This window comes from Aquila chrysaetos, chromosome 19 (assembly GCF_900496995.4).
Source record: "Aquila chrysaetos chrysaetos chromosome 19, bAquChr1.4, whole genome shotgun sequence".
Classification (NCBI taxonomy): Eukaryota; Metazoa; Chordata; class Aves; order Accipitriformes; family Accipitridae; genus Aquila; species Aquila chrysaetos.
Genome location: NC_044022.1, coordinates 25,652,610 through 25,671,632, shown reverse-complemented (window position 1 = coordinate 25,671,632; position 19,023 = coordinate 25,652,610). Strand labels below are relative to the sequence as shown.

The 19,023-nt window shown below is 51.4% G+C and overlaps 1 protein-coding gene and 3 non-coding genes across 4 annotated transcripts; all 4 read left to right on the top strand.

Annotated features, from left to right (window-relative positions):
- The first annotated feature begins 10,964 nt into the window (after positions 1-10,964).
- Positions 10,965-17,316, top strand: RPS3 (ribosomal protein S3). Its single transcript, XM_030043149.2, has 7 exons — positions 10,965-11,075; positions 11,977-12,107; positions 12,360-12,453; positions 13,629-13,723; positions 14,593-14,780; positions 16,062-16,258; positions 17,248-17,316. The coding sequence occupies exons 1-6, from the start codon at positions 11,046-11,048 to the stop codon at positions 16,253-16,255; spliced, it is 732 nt and encodes a 243-aa protein (XP_029899009.1). The 5' UTR covers positions 10,965-11,045; the 3' UTR covers positions 16,256-16,258; positions 17,248-17,316.
- On the top strand, positions 14,108-14,254 carry LOC115353646. The gene has a single exon (XR_003927647.1). It is a non-coding gene; the product is annotated as a small nucleolar RNA SNORD15 (small nucleolar RNA).
- On the top strand, positions 15,560-15,707 carry LOC115353645. Its single transcript, XR_003927646.1, has one exon. It is a non-coding gene; the product is annotated as a small nucleolar RNA SNORD15 (small nucleolar RNA).
- Positions 16,457-16,593, top strand: LOC115353647. Its single transcript, XR_003927648.1, has one exon. It is a non-coding gene; the product is annotated as a small nucleolar RNA SNORD15 (small nucleolar RNA).
- Positions 17,317-19,023: the final 1,707 nt, after the last annotated feature.

Sequence of the window (19,023 nt, the reverse complement as noted above, 5' to 3'; positions counted from 1 at the left end):
AAGAAAAAAAAAAGAGGCCAGTTGAACCACTCAAAACCTGATATCGGTGCTCCCACCCGACGCCTGCGGTAGCGATGGGGTTCAGGGCTCGGTGTGCACGTTGGCTCGGACACCCCCGAGCCGCCCGCCAAGGCTCCGCTCGCCGGTGCCACACACCGAGCCCAGAACCGCGGCGGGCTCGTGATCATCCCCAAGTGACGCAGCACCGGCGTGGGATGTCAGCGGGCGTCCCGCGATTCTCCCGTTGGAGCTGGGGCCAGCGCTGACATTTTCCATTACCAGAAGCATGGGCGGGGGAAGGTATTTTAAAAGTGTATTTATAAACCTGTGCTCTTACGTGCTGTTTCCCAAACTTTGGGTGAAGAACGGCAGAGATGGGGATTCGTGTTGGGCCATATGGCTGCTGGTGGTTAGGAACAACAGGAGCACGACTCCTGTTTGGGAGAAAAGGGGAGTAATACGGGCTGAGCTGACTGCAGTCGGTGACGGGGTGCACGTGGGGAGGCGTGGGGAACGAAACACCGGTGCGGTGGACGAGGCACCTGTGTCCTCTCCTCCACTGAACCGCTGCAGCTCTGTGTGCGCTCTTCTCTTGCCTGTCCCCTTTCACAACTGTAAAAGAAGTGACATTTCCATCGCAGGGGGGGTACACGTGCACTAGGTAGATGTGGAAAACACATGCCGCTGCTCTGAGCCCAGGGCAGAGAGACCTGCGTGCCCACAAGCACATCATAGCCAGACGTTCTCCTCCACTCGCGTGCAAGAGGGAAAGCGCTTGTGTGCAACGCTCAGAGATCCCACCACGATGTTTGAGCCTCTGGACTGTTAGGAAATGCTTGCTGGCAGGAGGAAAAGCTCCTCTGCAGTTAAGTCTCCGATGCGGCGCGACATCTTTGTGAAAAATATAAAAGGGGTGTGATTTTTCTGGCGCTGTATTTCTCCTGCTGTAATTATTGCTTTTAATCATCTCATTACCTAGCAGAGAAAGGAGCATAAGGCTGTAGGTAGCAGCGCAGTGGGGACAAGGCACATGGAGGTTTCAGGCTGTGTTTTTTCACTCTGTGCTTTGGGGCATTAGTATTACTTCCCTCGAGGACCAGCTTCCCAGCAGAAAATCAAAAGCTGCGTGAAGAGGTAGCCCGAGAAACACAGCAGCAGCAGGGAAGAGCCCTCATCGTCTCGACACTGCCACGGCTGAGGTCGCCATCAGCTCGGGAGGTTTTGTCCAGACAAGATAATGAGGCATAAACGTCCCTGAGCGCTCCAGACGACGCTGCCGAGAGCAGGCACCACGTGCTGCCGTGGGTTAGGGCAAAAAGCGGTGGCAGGAACCGAGGAGTCTAAAACTTGGTACCACTTTCCCACTCTCCACTTTTTTCAATCTAAAGCAGCAAAAATGCCTCCTGCGGGATCTGGGCTGGCCGGGGGCGTAGCGTACCTGCGCTGTTCCTTGCATGCTGGCCAGAGGAGCAAAAGCAAACGCTTCTCCCTTGATTTCTCCCCACTTTGTCCTCATACTGAGTGCATGCTCCGTGTATGCACACCCACATCCATCTCAACAGAGTCCTGGGCTCTCCTGGGCTGTCCGCGTCCTCCTGTGTCATGTAACCACGGCGAGCGGTTAAACCATGAGCTGCCATTTCAGGGAGTGCACGGAAGAGCAGGTAACGGCCTTATCTCAGTGCCTCTGATACAGATGCACCCATAAATCATCGTAAAATGTGGCATGCAGGGGAGAGCAGCCACTTCCTGCCCTCTGCTTATTTCCTGGAGCTTGAAAGCTGATTAAGAACCGCTTACTTAAGCTGATGGGTTTCAAGTGATACTACCAGGGCAAACTGCTCTCTTCAAAATGCCCATTAAAGTTTCAGTTTACGTACCTCACACAGAGCCTTTAAGGCCAGGGTGTGAGCTGCTGGAATGACCTCTGTTAGCAGCCAGTGGGTTCATTAAATAGTAAAGAGCCGAACAATTTCTAGCTAAATAGCACGCTGAGTGTCCTTATTTCATTTCCTGTTTTTAAAGGAAGTATAAATTATTTACTAATGTGCTTAAAGTCCTTTAAGTGAATCCAGGCAGGGAAGCAAAATGCCCAAAGGAAAGTGTCAGAGTGATGGACCCATTTGTGAACAGCCATTAAAACGCTGCCAACAATTTATCAGATTTAATGGGGGTAATGGGCCAGGATTATAGTCGAGTCAGGCTGGTGGGTAGGACTTCTGCGCTTCAGTAATGGTTTGGTGATTGCTGCAATTTGTGGATTAAGTCCAGAGAACTTCTGGTGCAGAACTTCTAAGTTTGCCCATTTGTAAGTTCAGGGGTGTTGATTTTCAAGCCTTGTCATTCAAAAGCTTTAACCACGTTCTCACACGTGTGAAGTCTCCTCCTGGAGATTCACGCACACTTTTCCAGAGCCGCATTTCGCTAGACCACAGTTACTCATCCTTGGCATAGACCTGAGCAGTCTTCTGCCCCAGTTTCAATCCTGGCCTTGGATTCCTTTAGCCAGCTGCAGGGAAAGAGACAGGATTGGGGCAGCTGAATGCCATCTCTGCCTGGAAACACGGTACCCTTTCCCCTCTGTGTCCTGCGGGATCACGCCGCCTTCCACTGCTGCCGGAAGGTTTGCTGGACTTAGTCCCCCATGTTCTTGCCAAGCCAAGAAACAGTAAATCCTCCTGCATATGAAATGTTTACAAAATTTAGGCTGTGAACATGGCCCTGACTCCGGCTCCTCCCGGCTGCGTTTCCACTCCATCTTGCCCTGCTCCGACAGCTTCCTCAGGCTGCTCCGTGCGGGAAGAGGCTCAACGGAACAAGGCTTGGGCTCCCCATAAGGCAGCCGGCTCCACGGGGGCAGGACACATTTCTCAGGAGCTTTTCCAGAGCTGCCAGAGAGTTGTGAGTAACTCGGTGAGGGGATTTATAACAGACATGGCAATTCAACTCCAACGGTAGCAGCTGCTCCAACTGCAGCAATAAACTATAATACTGCGGCTCTTGCAGTAAAACTCCCATCTGAGTCAGACTTTACAAATGCTTTACAACTGGTGCTTGCAATTCATCATATCTCTACTTGAATTACTTTCCAGCACCAGTATCCATTCATTTAATGCAAACTATCTCATCTTGTCCATCTCTACCCTGGGTTTCATTTTCCACAGCTACTTGCTGGGAAAATTCATTAACTCTGTGGTGCGTCTGATGAAACTGCTGGTTGTAGGGATGGCGATTTGGATGTTTTTCTTTTCTAGGCTTCTGGCTCCTGTACAAAGAGGTGGTGCGACGTAGGCTTAACTTGGTGCATTGACTTGGTCTTGTTTCTTGGTGTCACAGCAGGGCTCGGGAGCTTTGGATGGGGCTCGGGAGCGTGGGACAGGCAGCCTGTTCCTCTGAGGATGGCGATGGTGCAGTTTGGGGACCCCTCACAGGCCATGTGAAGACAGCAGCATCCTACAGACACAAAGCTGCATAGCTGCGTCAAGCTCTTGGGTCTTGTGCCCTGCCCTGGCACCCAGCTCTTGTCCAGGCTGGGCAGAACTGACGGAAACAAGTCTGAATGATGTGTCTGAACAGATATTCATCCAAGTAGGTATTTCGGGTTGCTCGGCACCCTCCGTTTGGGAGGTGAAGAGACCTTCTGCCCTTGGCTTCTTGTGTATGTCATCCTGGTCCCCTCCTCTGGTCCTGGCAGCACTGGGGTGCCGTGATGCAGCTCCTGGCCCTCAGCAGGGCCTTGGCTTTGGCTGAGGTTTCTGCTCCATCCTCCATTTCCCATAGCAGACGTTCTCCCCTGGGACCACCCCGTTACAGGAGAGCTTCCTTGCCACTGAGAAATTTGGTTGGGAGCTGACTGGCGTAAATGCTTTTTTTTTTTTTTTTTTCCTTCTTTATATGATTTAGTTATTCCTGTAATAGCAATCATCAGATTTCTTGCTGCTGGGGGCAGCTCTTTTCTTGCAGAGGCCATGTCGGTCCTCCACAGCTCCTCCTTGCCGTTCCCCAGGTGACTGGGGTCTGGTGAGCCCCGTACTGGTCCTCGGTCCAGGAGTCTCTGCCCCGACAGCACGGGGTTGTAGTACACCATCCTGCTGGGGAACAGCCGGCCCCAGGGAGCCCGTCTGTTAGAGACAGTCTATCGGCCTCAGTCAGTAGATTTATATCCAGACAAATCCCTCCCAGCAGCCGCCCTTTCCTTTAGGACCAGCTCCATCTCCTGCTGCCCACAGCTGCAAGGAGAAAAGCTCATCTGCTATGAAAGGGGTGATTTTAGAGGCAGGAGCGACATCCTTCCAACACCCCAAAAAGCTTTTTGGGGAAGGTGGTGCGTCCTCAGAGCCAGAGCTCAGAAGAGAGCGCATAGTGAGGACTCGCTCTCGAGGGGCTCTTTCGGGGTCTGCCGTGAATGGAGACAGGGTCTCTGCTGAGGCTGTCGAAATCCCCCTGTAGCATGGCCCCAAGGACTGTGCCACGGCTTGTTTTTGCAGGGAGAGAAATCAGAAGAAACGGGCTCCTGCAAGGGAGGTTTCTGAAGTCCTCGGGCGTATTCAGAGAGGTGATGGGCCCTGTCCTGTCCTGGATGGGGACCCAGCTCGTAACCCGAAATCCTGCAGGTGTCGGAGCTCGAGGGACCACAGGGCGGAGGTTTTACCTCACCTCCCTCCCTCCCGTGAAGTTCAGTTTGCATCTCGCTCTGCGAGCGCAGGTGGAAGAGGCTGGGTCTGGCCGCGGCTGCCCCGTGTCGCCTGGGGAATGGCTGCCTCGGCCACAGCAGGAAGGGACAGGCCCCGTGCTTCTGCCCGTACCAATTTGTCCGGGTGCGATTTTTATGACCCCCAGGCTGTTCCCTGATGCTTTCTTCCTTTGCAGAGCCAGCATGGTCCTTGTGTGCCTGCAGGATCTCTCTGCAGCGCTAGCATTTTATTGCCGCGTGAAAGCAGCAGCAGCAGCAGCAGCAGCAGCAGCATCAGCAGCAGCAATGGCAGTCGGGGACCTTCCCAGGCAGGACTTTTGCTCCCAGTGCCACCTTTCGCTATCGCCCAGAGAAAGCAGGGGGTATCCCAAAATCCAGCATGCCTGCAAGCCGGAAAAGCCGCTGGCTGTCCTGGCCCCTTCACTGCGAAGGGCTGCCAGCCCCTCCTGGATGCTCTGAACAGGAGCCAGGTTCCTGGGGAGAAAACGCGGGGATGCCGGCTTAATTGAGCCTGTTCAATGGCCTTCGGCTGCCATAAACCATGTTGCTGTCTGGGCAATGAAAGGAGCTGGGAGGAGGCAGGAAAGCTCCCGATTCCCGAACCTGCTCTAAGCCGGCATCCCCCACAGCGAGGAAACCTGCTGCTAACCCCCCAGCCCCTGCAAGGGGCCCTCGGCGGGGGCACAGGGGGGTCCCTGGTGGCACCAAATGCCACGGCCGGGGGTAGCATCCCTCCCGTGCATCCCCTGTCTTTGCTCCTGCCCATGGCTGCGAAAGAGAACCTGTTTTCCAAGTGCAAGAGGAGATCCAAGTGCTGTGTGCCAAGAGTGGGGGCCTTTAATGCCAACTTGGGGGGCAGGTGGGATGTCAGGAGTGCCCATCCTGTGCCTGGGAGCCAGGCGGAGCGGTCATGACCGGAGCCGGAGCCGGTGGCTGCATCGTTGTGGCAGCCTACGGGGACTAACCCCCGGTCCTGGGCAGTGGAGTGGGGCCGGGATTGCTGGCGCCTTCCTGACCACCCCAGTTTATCCCGCTCCCGGAGCACGGGGGAGCCCCGAGGCAATGCTCTGGGCATGCAGCCGGGGACCTGTTCCTTTTGCTGCCGCAACCCCAAGGGTTTTTCCATCCACCCAGGGCCCCGGGGACAAAGGGAGCTCCTTTCCTTGCGGGGGGAGGCAGCCCCTGCCCTCTCACGGCTGGCTCCACGCAACAGCGGCAGGGAAATGGGGGACAGCCGGGCTGCAGTCCCCAAGGGTGGCCGCCCCTTCCCCAGCTCCCTTCGGCCACAGAAACCTGAGCAACAGCCGCTCCCGTCGTGGACAGTCCTTGGCCCGCTGCAGACCCAAGCCACCGACTGGCCTCACTGGGGCTGGGAAGCCACCTGGGGCCCTTTTGCTTTGTTGGACCAGATTTGAGCTCTCCAAGGCGAGGGCTTGCAGGCACATCGCAGCTTTTTCGGGATGCTGCCAGCCTCCGTTTCAGCAGGGATGGAGCGGAGATTAATTCATCCCAATTTGGCTGCAAACAGCATCTCAGAGCATCACCACGTATCTCTGGGAGCTGCGCCGGCTGGCTTGGGCTGCCGACGGGGATGGCCGGAGCTGAGGGAGGAATCCCACGTTGCTATTTGTGGAAGGGACTGAAATGTTCCCGGCTGCGAAGGCCGCAGCTTGGAGCCCGCTGACTTAGCTGGGCCACGTCTGGGGGGAGAGGGGACATTCCCTTGCTGCCGAAAGCCACCGAGGCCCCTGCTTTGTACCAGGGTGCAGCTTGACCCCGACTCCGGTTGTGGATGCTGACCCTGAAATGCTGACACAACACATAGTTTCTCCTTAATAGGGCATGGAAAAGGCGATGCACGTCAGGGCCAGGCTTTTTGCTAATGTCGTGCCTTTCCCTGTCTTTATATGATCCAGAAATACATTGGTTGAGCCCCTCCTGGGTAAACTCAGCCCCCAAAAAAAAAGATGATCTTGGGCAGATACTTCCTGCTCTGGAAGTATTGTGGTCCCAAGCTGGAAACCAGCAAACAGAGTGGGTTTTGTGCAGATTAGGAGGGTCTTTTCTTAAAAATTGTTTGAGACCCTCATTAATAGGGTCTTGGGCTCAGATCCCTGCACAGAGACATCTTCAGCTCCTGGCCACTTCTCCAAAGCCAGTGTCTGATGGTCTGGTGTTACCCTGGGGTGAGGACCTCAAACGCAGATGTGCCCTCAACTTGGCACAGTGCTGGGACCATGGGTTCCCCAAGTGCCACCCCGAACCTGACCACCTTCGTGGTCTTTTGAGCAAGATGTTCTTGCCTGGCCCCATCCCCCTGCCGCAATTTGCTGCCCTCTCCTTGGTGCCCACAAGCTGCTGTGGAGCTGGGCTGGAGCAGGGAAACGAGCAGGGCTTTAAATAACCTCCTCCAAAATATATGTGTGTTTGTGTTGGACCGTTTCTGGGAGCTGGTTGACAGCCGGGCTCCAGAAACAGCAGGATGGGCCAGGGAAGGGGGGAGGAAGGGGCAGGGGTGAGGGAGGAAAGAGGGGAGCTCCTCTAAGCCTCTTCGCTGCCAGGGAAAATGCGATACTGCACCGTGCTGGAAGAAAAAAGGAAAGCTTTCCTTGGAGCTGAGATTTCTCCTGCTCATCTCCTGTCTCAGTGATGGGCTGGAGAAAGGTCACACGTGCACTCACGCTTGTTTGCATCCAGTGCAGAAACGCTGCGTTGGTCAGTCCTGTGGTCCATCCAGATGGATGAGGGATGTTCGAGGTACATCCCTGGCCTGGTGGCTTTAGTATCTCCTCATGAGGTGGCTACCCTATCCCCTTTTCCTACCTGCTTTAAATCCTGGGCACCCTCCTGAACTCCCCTGCAGCTCTGCCACAGCTCACGCAGCCCAACGGCCCCAGCTCCTCCAGAGGATGAGGCTCAGTGGGTCCCTCTGAGGGGTCAGTTCAGAAAGCACGGTGAGGAGCAACCTGCAGGCTTAAATGGGGGGGGACAGAAATTAGGGTACCTTACACCCAGGCCAATTTGTTGCAGGTATAGGCTTGGATGGAGTGTCGGTGGTGATTTATACAGCGCTAGGAAGGGACCAGCACCTCTTCTGCCATCTGGATGGGAGCTGGCTTTGTCTCATTGTGTCCAGGGATGCAGATGGAGAAGAGCACCAAGAGCTCACCGAGTGCCTAAGCAGGTATTTCTGTCCACAGTACGTCAGCCCAGCCTGAGCCCTGGTCCCTCACTGCCCCTCAAATCCATCCCATGGTCAACCTGGCTCCATCCTGGCCACAGCCTCAGTCCCTGGGGGGGAGAACAGGAAGAGATTGGTGGAGCTGTGGCTCCTAATTTTGGCAAAGACGAAGTCCCCGTTGAGGACAGCGCTGCTGGAGTCCGTGGACAGTAACTGGCACTTGAGGAGCACGGAGATGAAACCAGAGGAGGACGGGGCTGCCAGAGAGACCGCTGAGGTCAGCGTGTTTGGGCAGCCCAAGAGCGAGGAAAGGGGGATGGGGGTGAGGGACGGTGTCTCCTGCTGAGTCCCTTCTCTCTGGAGAGATCATAGCTCTCTGCAGAGGGTGGGGAGAGAGGTCGAAGGGTGGATGGTGAAGGACAGCTAAGCTTGGACAGGCCCAGAGAGAGGGGAAGGAGTTGGCTGAGGGCAGGGGGTGATGGTTGGACACAGCAGGAGTGACAGAAAAAGGTGTTTGGTGACAACAAGAGGGGACACAAGTGCCTCACCGGCAGCTGCCCTTGCGAAGTGGACCGTGGGCTGCTCCGGACAGGCTCTGTCTCACGATGTCTCTGTCATCCCTCAAATTCCGGACGAATGAACCCCCGGGAAAGAGGGAAGAGGGAGGAGAGGAGAGACACGAAGCTTTTCCCACTCTAGAAACTGTCTCCACTGACATCTAGTGGCAAAATAGTCCTTTCCCTGGTAAAGAGGAGAGCTGGCTCTTCCAGGTGCTGCTGCGTCCCCGCTGCTCCCCACGGGCGATGCTGGCGTGGGTGTTTGAAGCAGGGGTGTTTTACCAGCGCTGCACTGGTCATACTGGTACTCCCTGCATGGTTTGCCTGGCTACGTCTCAATGAGGCAGCAAAGCAGTTCCCAAAAAAGACGGGCCCCAAAACACCGTCGTTGGCGCAGTGACACTGTTCACAGGGCCCTGGTGGGGTTTGGCCCAGGAGTTAGCAGGGTGCCAAACCGCAACAGGGGTCTGGATGTGGCCAGCCTGTTTGGGAGAGAGCTTAAACAGCCAGAGGAGGGCTGGGCCACGTCAGACACCCTCACCCACACTCCCGGGTGGATTCGGGGTGGGTGGCAGAGGTCCCGCTCCACTCTCTGTCCTCCCTTTAAGGGTTGGTACCACTCCAGAGCAGAGAGACGTTTTCTCCACCTCGCTGTTCCCAGAGTGATGCTGATTGCTGCCCAGCATGTTTATGGGGACTACTCTTTGCTCATCAACTTTGCACGACCTAAGCGGTCCAGCCCAAAAGCAGAGGCAGTGTGGAGGTGGCTGCCAGGCAGACCAGCCGGTGGCAATGCCTCTTGGTGGGGACACGGGGGTCATCAACTGTCTAATTTCGAACGACCGCTGGCCCTAACCAGCAATCCGCTACTGTCAGCTACCTACAAACGAGAGAGCAGCCATGCTGGCTCAGAAGAAATCCAGTCCAGCGTTTCCCTCTGTAGCCAGAAGCCCAAAGAAAACTGAAAATACGACAAACCTGTTTGCAGCAAACACCCAGCTCCCACTGCCTTCATCTGCTCTTCGTGGGAGAACTGCGAATAGTCAGACCCTGCCTGTCCTCTCAAAGCTTGTGTGGGTTGGTGGATTTCGACCACATTTTATCTTTCCCAGGCTGAGTCCCAACCTGCACAGCTCACTTCACACAGAGGTGCTGCCAGACCTGTAAGCATCCCTGCTGCCCTGCTCTGACTCTCTCCTGAGTCTCATTTACCCTTTTGGAGACACAGGATCAGATGTACCCAGTGGGCACACCACAGAATTATTTACAGAGCCATGAAATGATAGTCTCCCATTTCTTCTTTCTTTTTTGATAATTCTGACATTTCATTTCTTCTTTTGTTGCACAGACCCCCTGCAGCATGTAAGCTCCATGTAAGGAGCAGAGCTGTGCAATGCCCCTGCCTTCGCCCGTGGCCACTCAGTTTCTGTAAAACCTCTGGCAAGGCTTTCCAAGAGAAGCCTTACAGAAAGCCAAGCCGCTCATTTCAACCTTTTTGCCCTTATCCCCTATCTTCTGGCTCCCTCCTGGGAGGTTTGCAAGGCAGGGCTTCCCTTTGCCGACTCTTCCCAAACAGACCATTTTTACCCACTAGTGTGGGTATTTTCATGTATCGATTCTGCCCATTATTATTATTTCTAATAGAAATGGCACAACCAAACCCTTGTAATCCCCTACAATCCCTAAACCATTTCAAAAAAAATTTGCCACTTTCCCCATCTTTGGCCACCGCAGAAGTTTCAAGCGAGAAGTCTCATCCTGCTGTTACTAATTTAACCCAATGCTTGGACTGGTGAGGTGATGATACCATCATAGGTGTCAAAAAAACCCCACAGAAGATCTGCCCTGGAGCCACAACTGTCCTATTGACTGAATCATTTGTCTTGCAGTGAGGCATAGGGACTATAGCCCTGCTGCTCAAGATGCTGCACACAGAGTAGGGAAGACCTGCAATAGCTTTAAGTTTACAGTTAGCTATCATCCTTATCTATGGTTAACAATAAATAGTTAACAGCTATTGTTAAAATTTACATAAAGCAGCGACTTAATGGATAACAGTGCAGCATCCTCTGGCAGCAAAGACTCTTGATGTTTCCCTGGAAATAACCAAATAGCCTGTCTGTGATTTTCACACCTTTTTCCTGATGGGCCTTTCCTTCCTCTGTGCCTAAAAATAAGGTTAAAACGACAGAAGCAGCAGCCTGTTAGGAGACGGGCCAGCCCTCAAGCTGCGCTCCCCTCACGCCTGGGGCAGCCAGCCACGGTGCCATGAGGGGAGGGCGTCTCTACCGCCAGAGCGGGCCTCCAAGTAGCAAATCGGGGTGAATTATCTTGCTGCTAGCTCCTGTGCCCGTTTATGTCGGTTTTATAACAGTTTTAATGGAGACCGTGGACGTTCACAGCAACCTGACAGGGCGGAAAACCCCACTGACAGCGGTAGGGTTCAGCCTCCCCAACATGGCGGCGCGCCAGGGCAGGGGGAAGACTACATTTCCCATCGGCCCTCGCCCGCCCGCCACGTGATCTCTCCGGCCCAATGGGAAGCGGCGGAAGGCAGATATAGCCCTCCCTCTAGGGCTCGCTCCCTCCTTTCCGCCGGGCGGCGCGGCTCAAGATGGCGGTGCAGATCTCCAAGAAGCGCAAGGTGAGGGCGGCGGCCCGGCTCGCCGGGGCCGCGGGACACCTCCATATCGGTGGATTCGCGCCGGGGGCGGCCCCGAGCGTCGCCGGGGCGGGGCGGCGGCGAGGGGATGGCGGCGGATGCGGGAGGATGGCGGCGGATGCGGTTCGGCGGCCCGGCGGGGAACATGGCGGCAGCGGCGGGAGGCCGGGGTGAGGGAGGGCGCGGGGGGCCTTGCGCAGGCCCCGGGGGGGCAAGCCATGATCCACCCCCCCCAGCCCTGCTTGGGGCTTGTACAGAGCTCCGGGCTTGCGTGCAGAAGGGAGGCAGGCGGGGGTTGTGCTGAGGGACGCGGAGCGGTGCTGGAAGCTGATGAACTTGCTTGGGTTTTCCTTGTGTGTTTTTTTTTTTTTTTCTTTAGTGGGAAGTGTCTGGGTTTAGTGACTCCCTGGTTCTGTGGGTCAGAGGGGGCGGGAGGGTGCAGGGCTCTGCCTGTCGTGGAGAGGGAGGGAGGGAGGCTTGGGGCCTGTGCGCTGTCAGGGTGGGAGTGGGAGCCCTAGCAGCAGGCCCCTGTGGGGACGGTAAAGGGATGGGACCCCCCCGTAATTATTTTATATAAATTCATACTGAATCAAAGGGCCACGGTAAGACGTAGCAGCAAGCTATGATTTCAGCGTGGAAGTGTGGCTGTAGCGAGGTGTGGATCGGGCAGTGGTGTAGGCTCCTGCTAGAAGTGAATTGTCTCTGGGAACTTCAGGGGAGACGCTTTTATTTCTCGCCACTGCTGCTTCCTCTCCATGGGGGGAGAGACTGTCAGCCTGCAGAGTGGTCCCAGGGATGGATTGCACCCAAACTCAGAATGTGAAAATCTTGTGTTCAGCCTGAGCACTTGAACAGCGCTTGACTTGGTCCGTTTGTTTTTTAGTTTGTCGCTGACGGTATCTTCAAAGCTGAGCTGAATGAGTTTCTGACTCGTGAACTGGCTGAAGATGGCTACTCCGGAGTAGAAGTCCGGGTCACTCCAACCAGGACTGAGATTATCATACTTGCCACCAGGTAACTGAGATGCTGTTGTTGACTCACAGGTGCTGTGCACGGCTGTAAGGGATGCTGCTGCAGGCTGAAGCTTAAAGTGGTCCACATTAGGGGAAACTACTTGAGAAAGAGATCTTGAAGTGATCTTTAGTGATACAGCAGTGTTACAACCCCTGAACTAAGTTAGATGCTCAGGCTGGAAGCTCTTTGGGATGGTTACAGGCTCAGACCTGGAGACACTTTTCTAAGGCGTACTGTACTTTTTTTTTCCAGAACTCAGAACGTCCTGGGTGAAAAGGGACGCCGCATCCGGGAGCTGACAGCTGTCGTGCAGAAGAGGTTTGGCTTCCCTGAGGGAAGCGTTGAGGTAAAAGTGTCTTGGTTAAAACAGTAAGTAGTAAGAGGGTTGTGCAGTTAGCTTTGTGCACTGTCTGGATGGTGTCAGCTGAAAGGCGGTTTGACTTGAAGATAACTTGGGGCCTGTTTTACCTATTCTCACAAAACACTCTTGTACTGAAATACAAAATGCTTTGCTGTTTGTGGTATTTTGAGCGCTGTCACTTTGGCTCGTTTTCTCTGATTACCCAACAAGGAGGATGCAGGTAGAACTTTTTAAACGTACCTGTAAATGTTTTGTAGAGAATGTTGCTGTCCTGGTATTGAGGTGAGAAGCTAGTATAACAGCATAATGTTTGGTATTCGTGTGTTACCATTACCCTTATTGTATTCATAATGCTTCTGTCCTTACAAAGAAGTTCTTTCAGTGCAGAAGGATCTTTGAGATTTTTGAGTATGATACTGTAATGAAATAGACAGCGTAAGTGACACACCAGTTATTTCTGGTCTTTTAATGTTTGAAATCTGTGCCCTTACTAGTACTTTCCTCTAAAACAAATTGGGGGGGATGGGGAATGTGTGGTCTGGGGTGGTGCTTGCATTGATTCCTGCTTGGCCAGTGTTGCTGGATCACATTATACAGTGAAGGTTGCCGATTATCTCCAGCAAATGCTTAAACATACTGAATGACAAAAACGCTCAACAAACGCTCACAGAGTGCATCATGATTTGTCAGCTCTAGGAATACCATGTGCATGTTTTTGAATGTCTGCTTCTTCTGAAGTATCAGACTTTGGTCTCTTGGAGATGTTAGATTTAATACACCTCACTCTCCCAGCTTTCAAAAATCAACCCTTTTCTTAGGTTTGATTTTAACACTTAAGCAGACTTAATGTAACTGATGTGTTGTAAAAACTGTGTCTCAAGCGAAGTTTTTGTGATTGTCTGGATACCTCTCTCCAGTGGTACTTAATGCTCTGGGGCTGTTTGAAGCAGCAGCTCTTTGAGACTGCACCGTGGATGTTTTAATAGTCTCCTGACTTTCCCTGGAGTGTCGTCAGTGTGTCTCAGCTCTGCCTGGAGTAGGAGACAGGCACTGAGTGTAGTGTCCGAAGAAAAAACTTCTGCATGTGAATGGGGAAGGACTAACTGAAAACTGTCTTGAAATATAGCTCTGTTTCTGAGTTTACTTATTCTCCTTTGTAGCTCTATGCCGAGAAGGTGGCCACGAGAGGTCTGTGCGCAATCGCTCAGGCAGAGTCCCTGCGGTACAAGCTTCTGGGAGGTTTAGCAGTGCGTCGGTGAGTAGAGCAAGTTGAGTGTGGTGGCACACTAAGGAAGTGTGGGATTCAAATACGATTTCAAAAAACCTCCTTGCCAGCTCATCTTTAGTTTGAAATTTTAACCTAATAATGCTGCACTTGGAGAGGGCAGTTTATATTGATAATTCTACCGTATGGAAGCTTTTTGTTTAGTACCCAGTTACGTTTGATAGTAGTTGTTAGAATGTATTTCAGACATGAAAGTTGTAGTCTTAGAGTAGATCAGATTACAAGTTGTCTGACTGGTGTGCTTAAAGCTTGCATTTACTTCTTCATGAATACATTGGTGGAGGAGTGAAATACAATTTCACGCCTTCTGGGTGAATTGTAGTTCAGGTGACAGTGGCCTTGCTTCTCAGATCCCTTCGGTGATGATAAGATGACGAGTCAGAAGTGGGTGGCTCTTGTTGCGGTACCTCTGCAGCGTCATGTTCTGTGATGCTGCGTGTGGTTCTTCAGCAGGAGCATCCTGTCATCATTGAATGATTTAGAGGCATTTGTCTGAGAAGGGATGGGGAGCTGCACTCCTGACGTGGGTGTATTGGCCACCTTCAGCTGTGGAGCTGCTTTTGTGTCACAAAGAACGTGTGCTTGTCACTGTTCCCACAACCTTACAAGGACCATAAGTCACAAGAGTTTTCTTAGGCTGGGTTTGACTGCTAAAACGCTGTGAAGATTTTTGCTGCTTTGCATAGTATTGACAGGGTGTGCATTTGGAAGGCTTCTTACAAACAAAACTTGAAGTGTGATTGTCTGTGCTTGAAATTGGTGTAAAATGCCTCCATGGAGCCACGTGGATTTGGCAGAGTGGGAGTAACGCTGTGGCTGTTGCTGCTCTCTCCCTGCAGAGCCTGCTATGGTGTCCTCCGCTTCATCATGGAGAGCGGTGCCAAGGGTTGCGAGGTGGTTGTGTCCGGCAAACTCAGAGGTCAGCGTGCCAAGTCCATGAAGTTTGTGGATGGCTTGATGATCCACAGTGGAGACCCAGTGAATTACTACGTTGACACAGCTGTGCGTCACGTCCTTCTCCGGCAGGGTGAGTGGCTGGGATGCAGATCCCTTTGCAGCTCTGTTGGTTCCTTCTATCAGTGCTTCAGAGCCAGATCTCAACTCCTGGCATCCCATGCCTGCAGGTTAGAGGTTTCCCTCTATCACCTGTGGGATGGTAACTCACATGATTTTGATGCACCACTGATCTTGCAAAGTGGTTCAGTTGTGCTACCTGTAGTCCTGACTCTGAAAATCTCTTGTTTTCTTGGGCTTTTGCAACTAAGCTGTCACTGTGGAGTTTGCACATTACATATGAAGTAGAACTTTATTTGCATTTGTGTTATGTGAATGGGAAATGGAGAAGGGGCTGTCAGCAGACAACAGAATTTTGTGTAGTCATCCCAGGTCATCCACTTTTCTAGTGGTGGGGATTGCATGTTTCCAGTTGAGAATGTGACTTTTGGATTTTCCAGATACTGTCACTTGTGTCCTGTGGCCTCTGAGGTTGGGTACCAAAACAACTTAAAAATGAAATGGATATTGATGGAGTTTAAGAGCTGTTGGCAGTTTGGATTCTTGGCTCCTAGGGGTAGGCAGACAGAACACGGGTGCTACAAGACCCACGAAAAAGCAAGTGTCAGACAGTTTTCCCCCATAGCTGTGACCTGGCAAGTCTTCCCAGCTAAACTAGCCAAGCCTGCTGACACTTGTCCTTCCCCTGGTAAAACACAAATGATTTCTGCATCTTAATTGGCTTTGGGTTACTTAATTGCAGAACACCTGATGTAGGGATACTAGCATAGACAAAGCTATTCTCCACCCTCCCTTCAGTGATGATACGATGACGAGTCAGAAGGGATGTCCTTGTGTCATTGCAGCCTGTTCAGTGCCATGTTCTGTGGTGCTGTGCTAAGGCTGCCTTGGGCAGGATGTCCTACTCATTGGATGATTTAGAGGCATTTGTCTGAGAAGGGATGCAAAAAACCCAGTGCAATTTCCTAGGAAAGTGAGCTATCTCAGGAAGGACAGGGTTTAAAACCAGGCTTAGCATGACTTAAGGATATAGCATGTTTTCATTGCTGTCCCAGACTGCAGTTAACAAAGGCAATGAATTGGATAAAGGTAAACACGCTGATGTAAATTCACAGTAATTAGATTTTTAAGCTATAGCCCGTTTGTGTCAATCAGCTTGCATCTTCGGTGTTGTCAGGAGACGTTTTTGGTGCAGATAGCATATTTTGTGACCTTGGGGCTTGTCCCTACTGAACGTGTACTTGATGTTCTGTGTCTAATGAGCGTGTCTGTGTTATCCTGTCACTCTTCTCAGGAGTACTGGGCATCAAAGTAAAGATTATGTTGCCCTGGGACCCAAGTGGAAAGATTGGCCCCAAAAAGCCTCTGCCAGACCACGTCAGCATTGTGGAACCCAAAGAAGAGATCTTGCCCACCACCCCCATTTCAGAGCAGAAAGGTGGCAAACCAGAACAGCCAGCCATGCCTCAGCCGGTTCCCACTGCCTGAGGGGTAAGTGCCTGTGCGTGGTGGGAGGATCCATGCGGAAAAGGTGTCATGTCACCAAAAAAGCTGTACAGTAGCTGGGATACTGGGAGGAAAAGCTGCTGCATTGTGCCAGGCACAGTGGTCAGCTGGGTTGGGTTTAGAGTATTGCCCTGGATGAAGGGAGCATGGTTTAAGGCACGCTGCAAACTGGCTAAGCACACCCTTCAGTGAAGATGAGATGACAAATCTGAAAGGGAATATGCTTGTCCAAGTGCCCTATTCTGTGTTGTGTTCTACAGCATGGATTTGGGGACCTTGGGTCACAATTTGAGTGACTTAGAGGCATTTGTCTGAGAAGGGTTCAGTGCCTTGGATGTTTTCACATTGTACCACCTGCTACCAGCGTGCAGTTGACAAGCACAGGGTATATTATATATTCCTCATACACCCCACCCTCCATGGGATCCAGTTTGGGGTAGATTTAGAAGCCAATAACGTTGAGCACAATGTGTAGGCTAGTTTCATAAGTAAATAATAAAGGTTTGAAATCCTGTCTCCCTGAAGGAGTAGCTTCTAAGAGAGAAATTGATAGCTTGAAATTGTCTGAGACCTGCTCTGGGTTGTTCCTAGTGAAAATGTGCAACTTGCTGCTTTTGAAAGTTTTGCTCGCTTTCTCCAGTTAGAGCAGCAGGAGGCACAGGGCCTAAGGCCTCTTCCAGAAGACTTCCTTAGCTTCCAGTGAGAGCCCGGCTGTGGTGTTCTCTGACTGAAGCTGGCCTTGTGTGAACAGGGAGAGTTCAGGGAGTTTGCAGGGCCACAGTGAAAGAAGGGAATCTGACTAGCAAGGTCTGTTCCTGTGGGCAAAAGGGGTATCATTGGCTAAAATGCAAGAAGTGAGAGATGCCATTTAATTTGAAAATTTGGAGCCTGTTTGTTCAGTGTTTCAGGTAGGAGAATGGTTATGGGAAATGGTTTGCCACCATCTCACTCAGTATTTTGTTTTTTTGTTGTAGGGTTTGTAACATCTGCAACCAGAAGCTTGACTGTCCTGAAAACATCTCTTAATAAAATCACAAAAGACAGTGTTTGTGGAGGTGCTTTTTTTTGCAAGATGTGTTCCAGGAAAGCCTTGCTCCCACCTTTGGTATGGAAGAAATTCTGTTGCATTTCTTCCAGCTTGTGTTACCCTTTTGGAGTGAACATACCAGATCCTGATCTAAACAAAGTGGGGACAAAATGCTGATTTCTAGGTAGAGCTGGAGCAGCAGTCTGGTGTTTAGAGGGTCATGAATAACACCCCATGAACTGGAGTAGTACTGGTAACTTTTCACTTGCATACCACTCCCTTTCTCCAAGGTTTCCAGAAGGGGGAGCTTTTTTAGCAATGTCCGAAGCAGTTGCAGTAGTTTATACCTTTCTGGCTTCAACTGAAATATTACTGTGTTCTACTAAATACTTTTTTCACCTCTGTGCATCCACGTCCCTTGTCACTGAGAAGACATTCACTATGTGACTTTCAGGGCTATAGACCATATAGGAACAATGTAGCTCCTGTTAGGGTCAGGTAACCTTAGTTGGTGAACGTGTGGGGTGAGACAAACTTCTGAGTAGGTATTTACACATTGGTGGGGAGGGGGAAGTGTACACTCTGGATTTCAAACCATCTGTCCTAAGCTTTGAGATGGTAATATATTTAAGCGATTGGGGAAAAATCTTTCCTTCCTTTGAGGCTTGAGTAGACAGTCCATTAATTTGTCACTGTATTAATAATTGGCTTTAATGAGCCAATGTATGATAACACAGGTAGATCCTGAAGTTGATAATAGATGACAAGGCTACTTAAGCTATTGAAATGCGTAGTCTGTAGGTGGGATGTGTTTTCACTTCTGTTCCATTGCTGTATGAATTACTTTTGATGCTCTTGTCTGCTGCGGTCAAACTAAAGCCTTGTAGCTAAAGCAGCGAGATGATTGAGCATTTGGTTAAGTTTCAGGCAGACATTTTAGTTCTGTCAGCTCCTTTCCCAGTGTGTTTTTCTAAGTCTGATGCAGTAATGGGAAGAGACTGTTACGCACGTCCTAAGAGATCATGTGCACAGGATCAAGGCTTTGTTCTGTTCAGATTTTGAGAAATTCAGAACCTGTTCGTTACATTAACAAAAATTGTACAAATCTACAAAATTTGTTGCTTAGGAATAGCTTTGACATCCAGATTTCCATTTGCAGGAGGCTTCTTTGCAGGAGCTAGGCAGGCAGCGTACGAACTGGAATTTCAAACTGACGGTGTCAGGAACTGGTCTGTCTGGCAGAGTGTGTGGATGTGTGAGCCTCAGCCTTCCTGTTCCCAGCTTCTCTGGCAGGCCTCCTGGAAACCCAGCCTGGCAGGGTGCTGGCTGGGAAGCTGGTTAAGTCTGTCAGAAACAGATGTGCCTTCTCAGGGTGTCAGAGAGTGAGTCTGATTCCAGGTTTCTGTGCAGATCTTTCAGTGGAAAGCTTTAAAAAAAAGTTATTGCATGTTAAGTGTTACAGTAAGTAATATCAACATTCATTTTTTATTTTTTTAAATATAAATTTGAATTTGGAACAAAAAAAGTGACAGGCCAGCTTTGCCACTTTATAGGAGCAGGAAACGTGTGAAAGCTGGCAGGCCTGAAGCAATGTAAGAGTGACACAGTGCAAGGCCTTGCACGCTGTGTCTAAATTCTTAAAATGTCCCAATATACTAGAGGATGATCAGCTAGAAACTTTTACTGCAGTCCTCCAGTGAGGGCTGGCTTTCCTGGAGATGGC

What these genes read in the sequence shown, in the direction of transcription:
- RPS3 (XM_030043149.2), top strand. Translation starts at nt 11,046, where the DNA reads ATGGCGGTGCAGATCTCCAAGAAGCGCAAG. An exon ending in AGATCTCCAAGAAGCGCAAG is followed by an intron (nt 11,076 to 11,976) that starts GTGAGGGCGGCG and finishes TTTGTTTTTTAG; the next exon opens with TTTGTCGCTGACGGTATCTT. An exon ending in TCACGTCCTTCTCCGGCAGG is followed by an intron (nt 14,781 to 16,061) that starts GTGAGTGGCTGG and finishes CACTCTTCTCAG; the next exon opens with GAGTACTGGGCATCAAAGTA.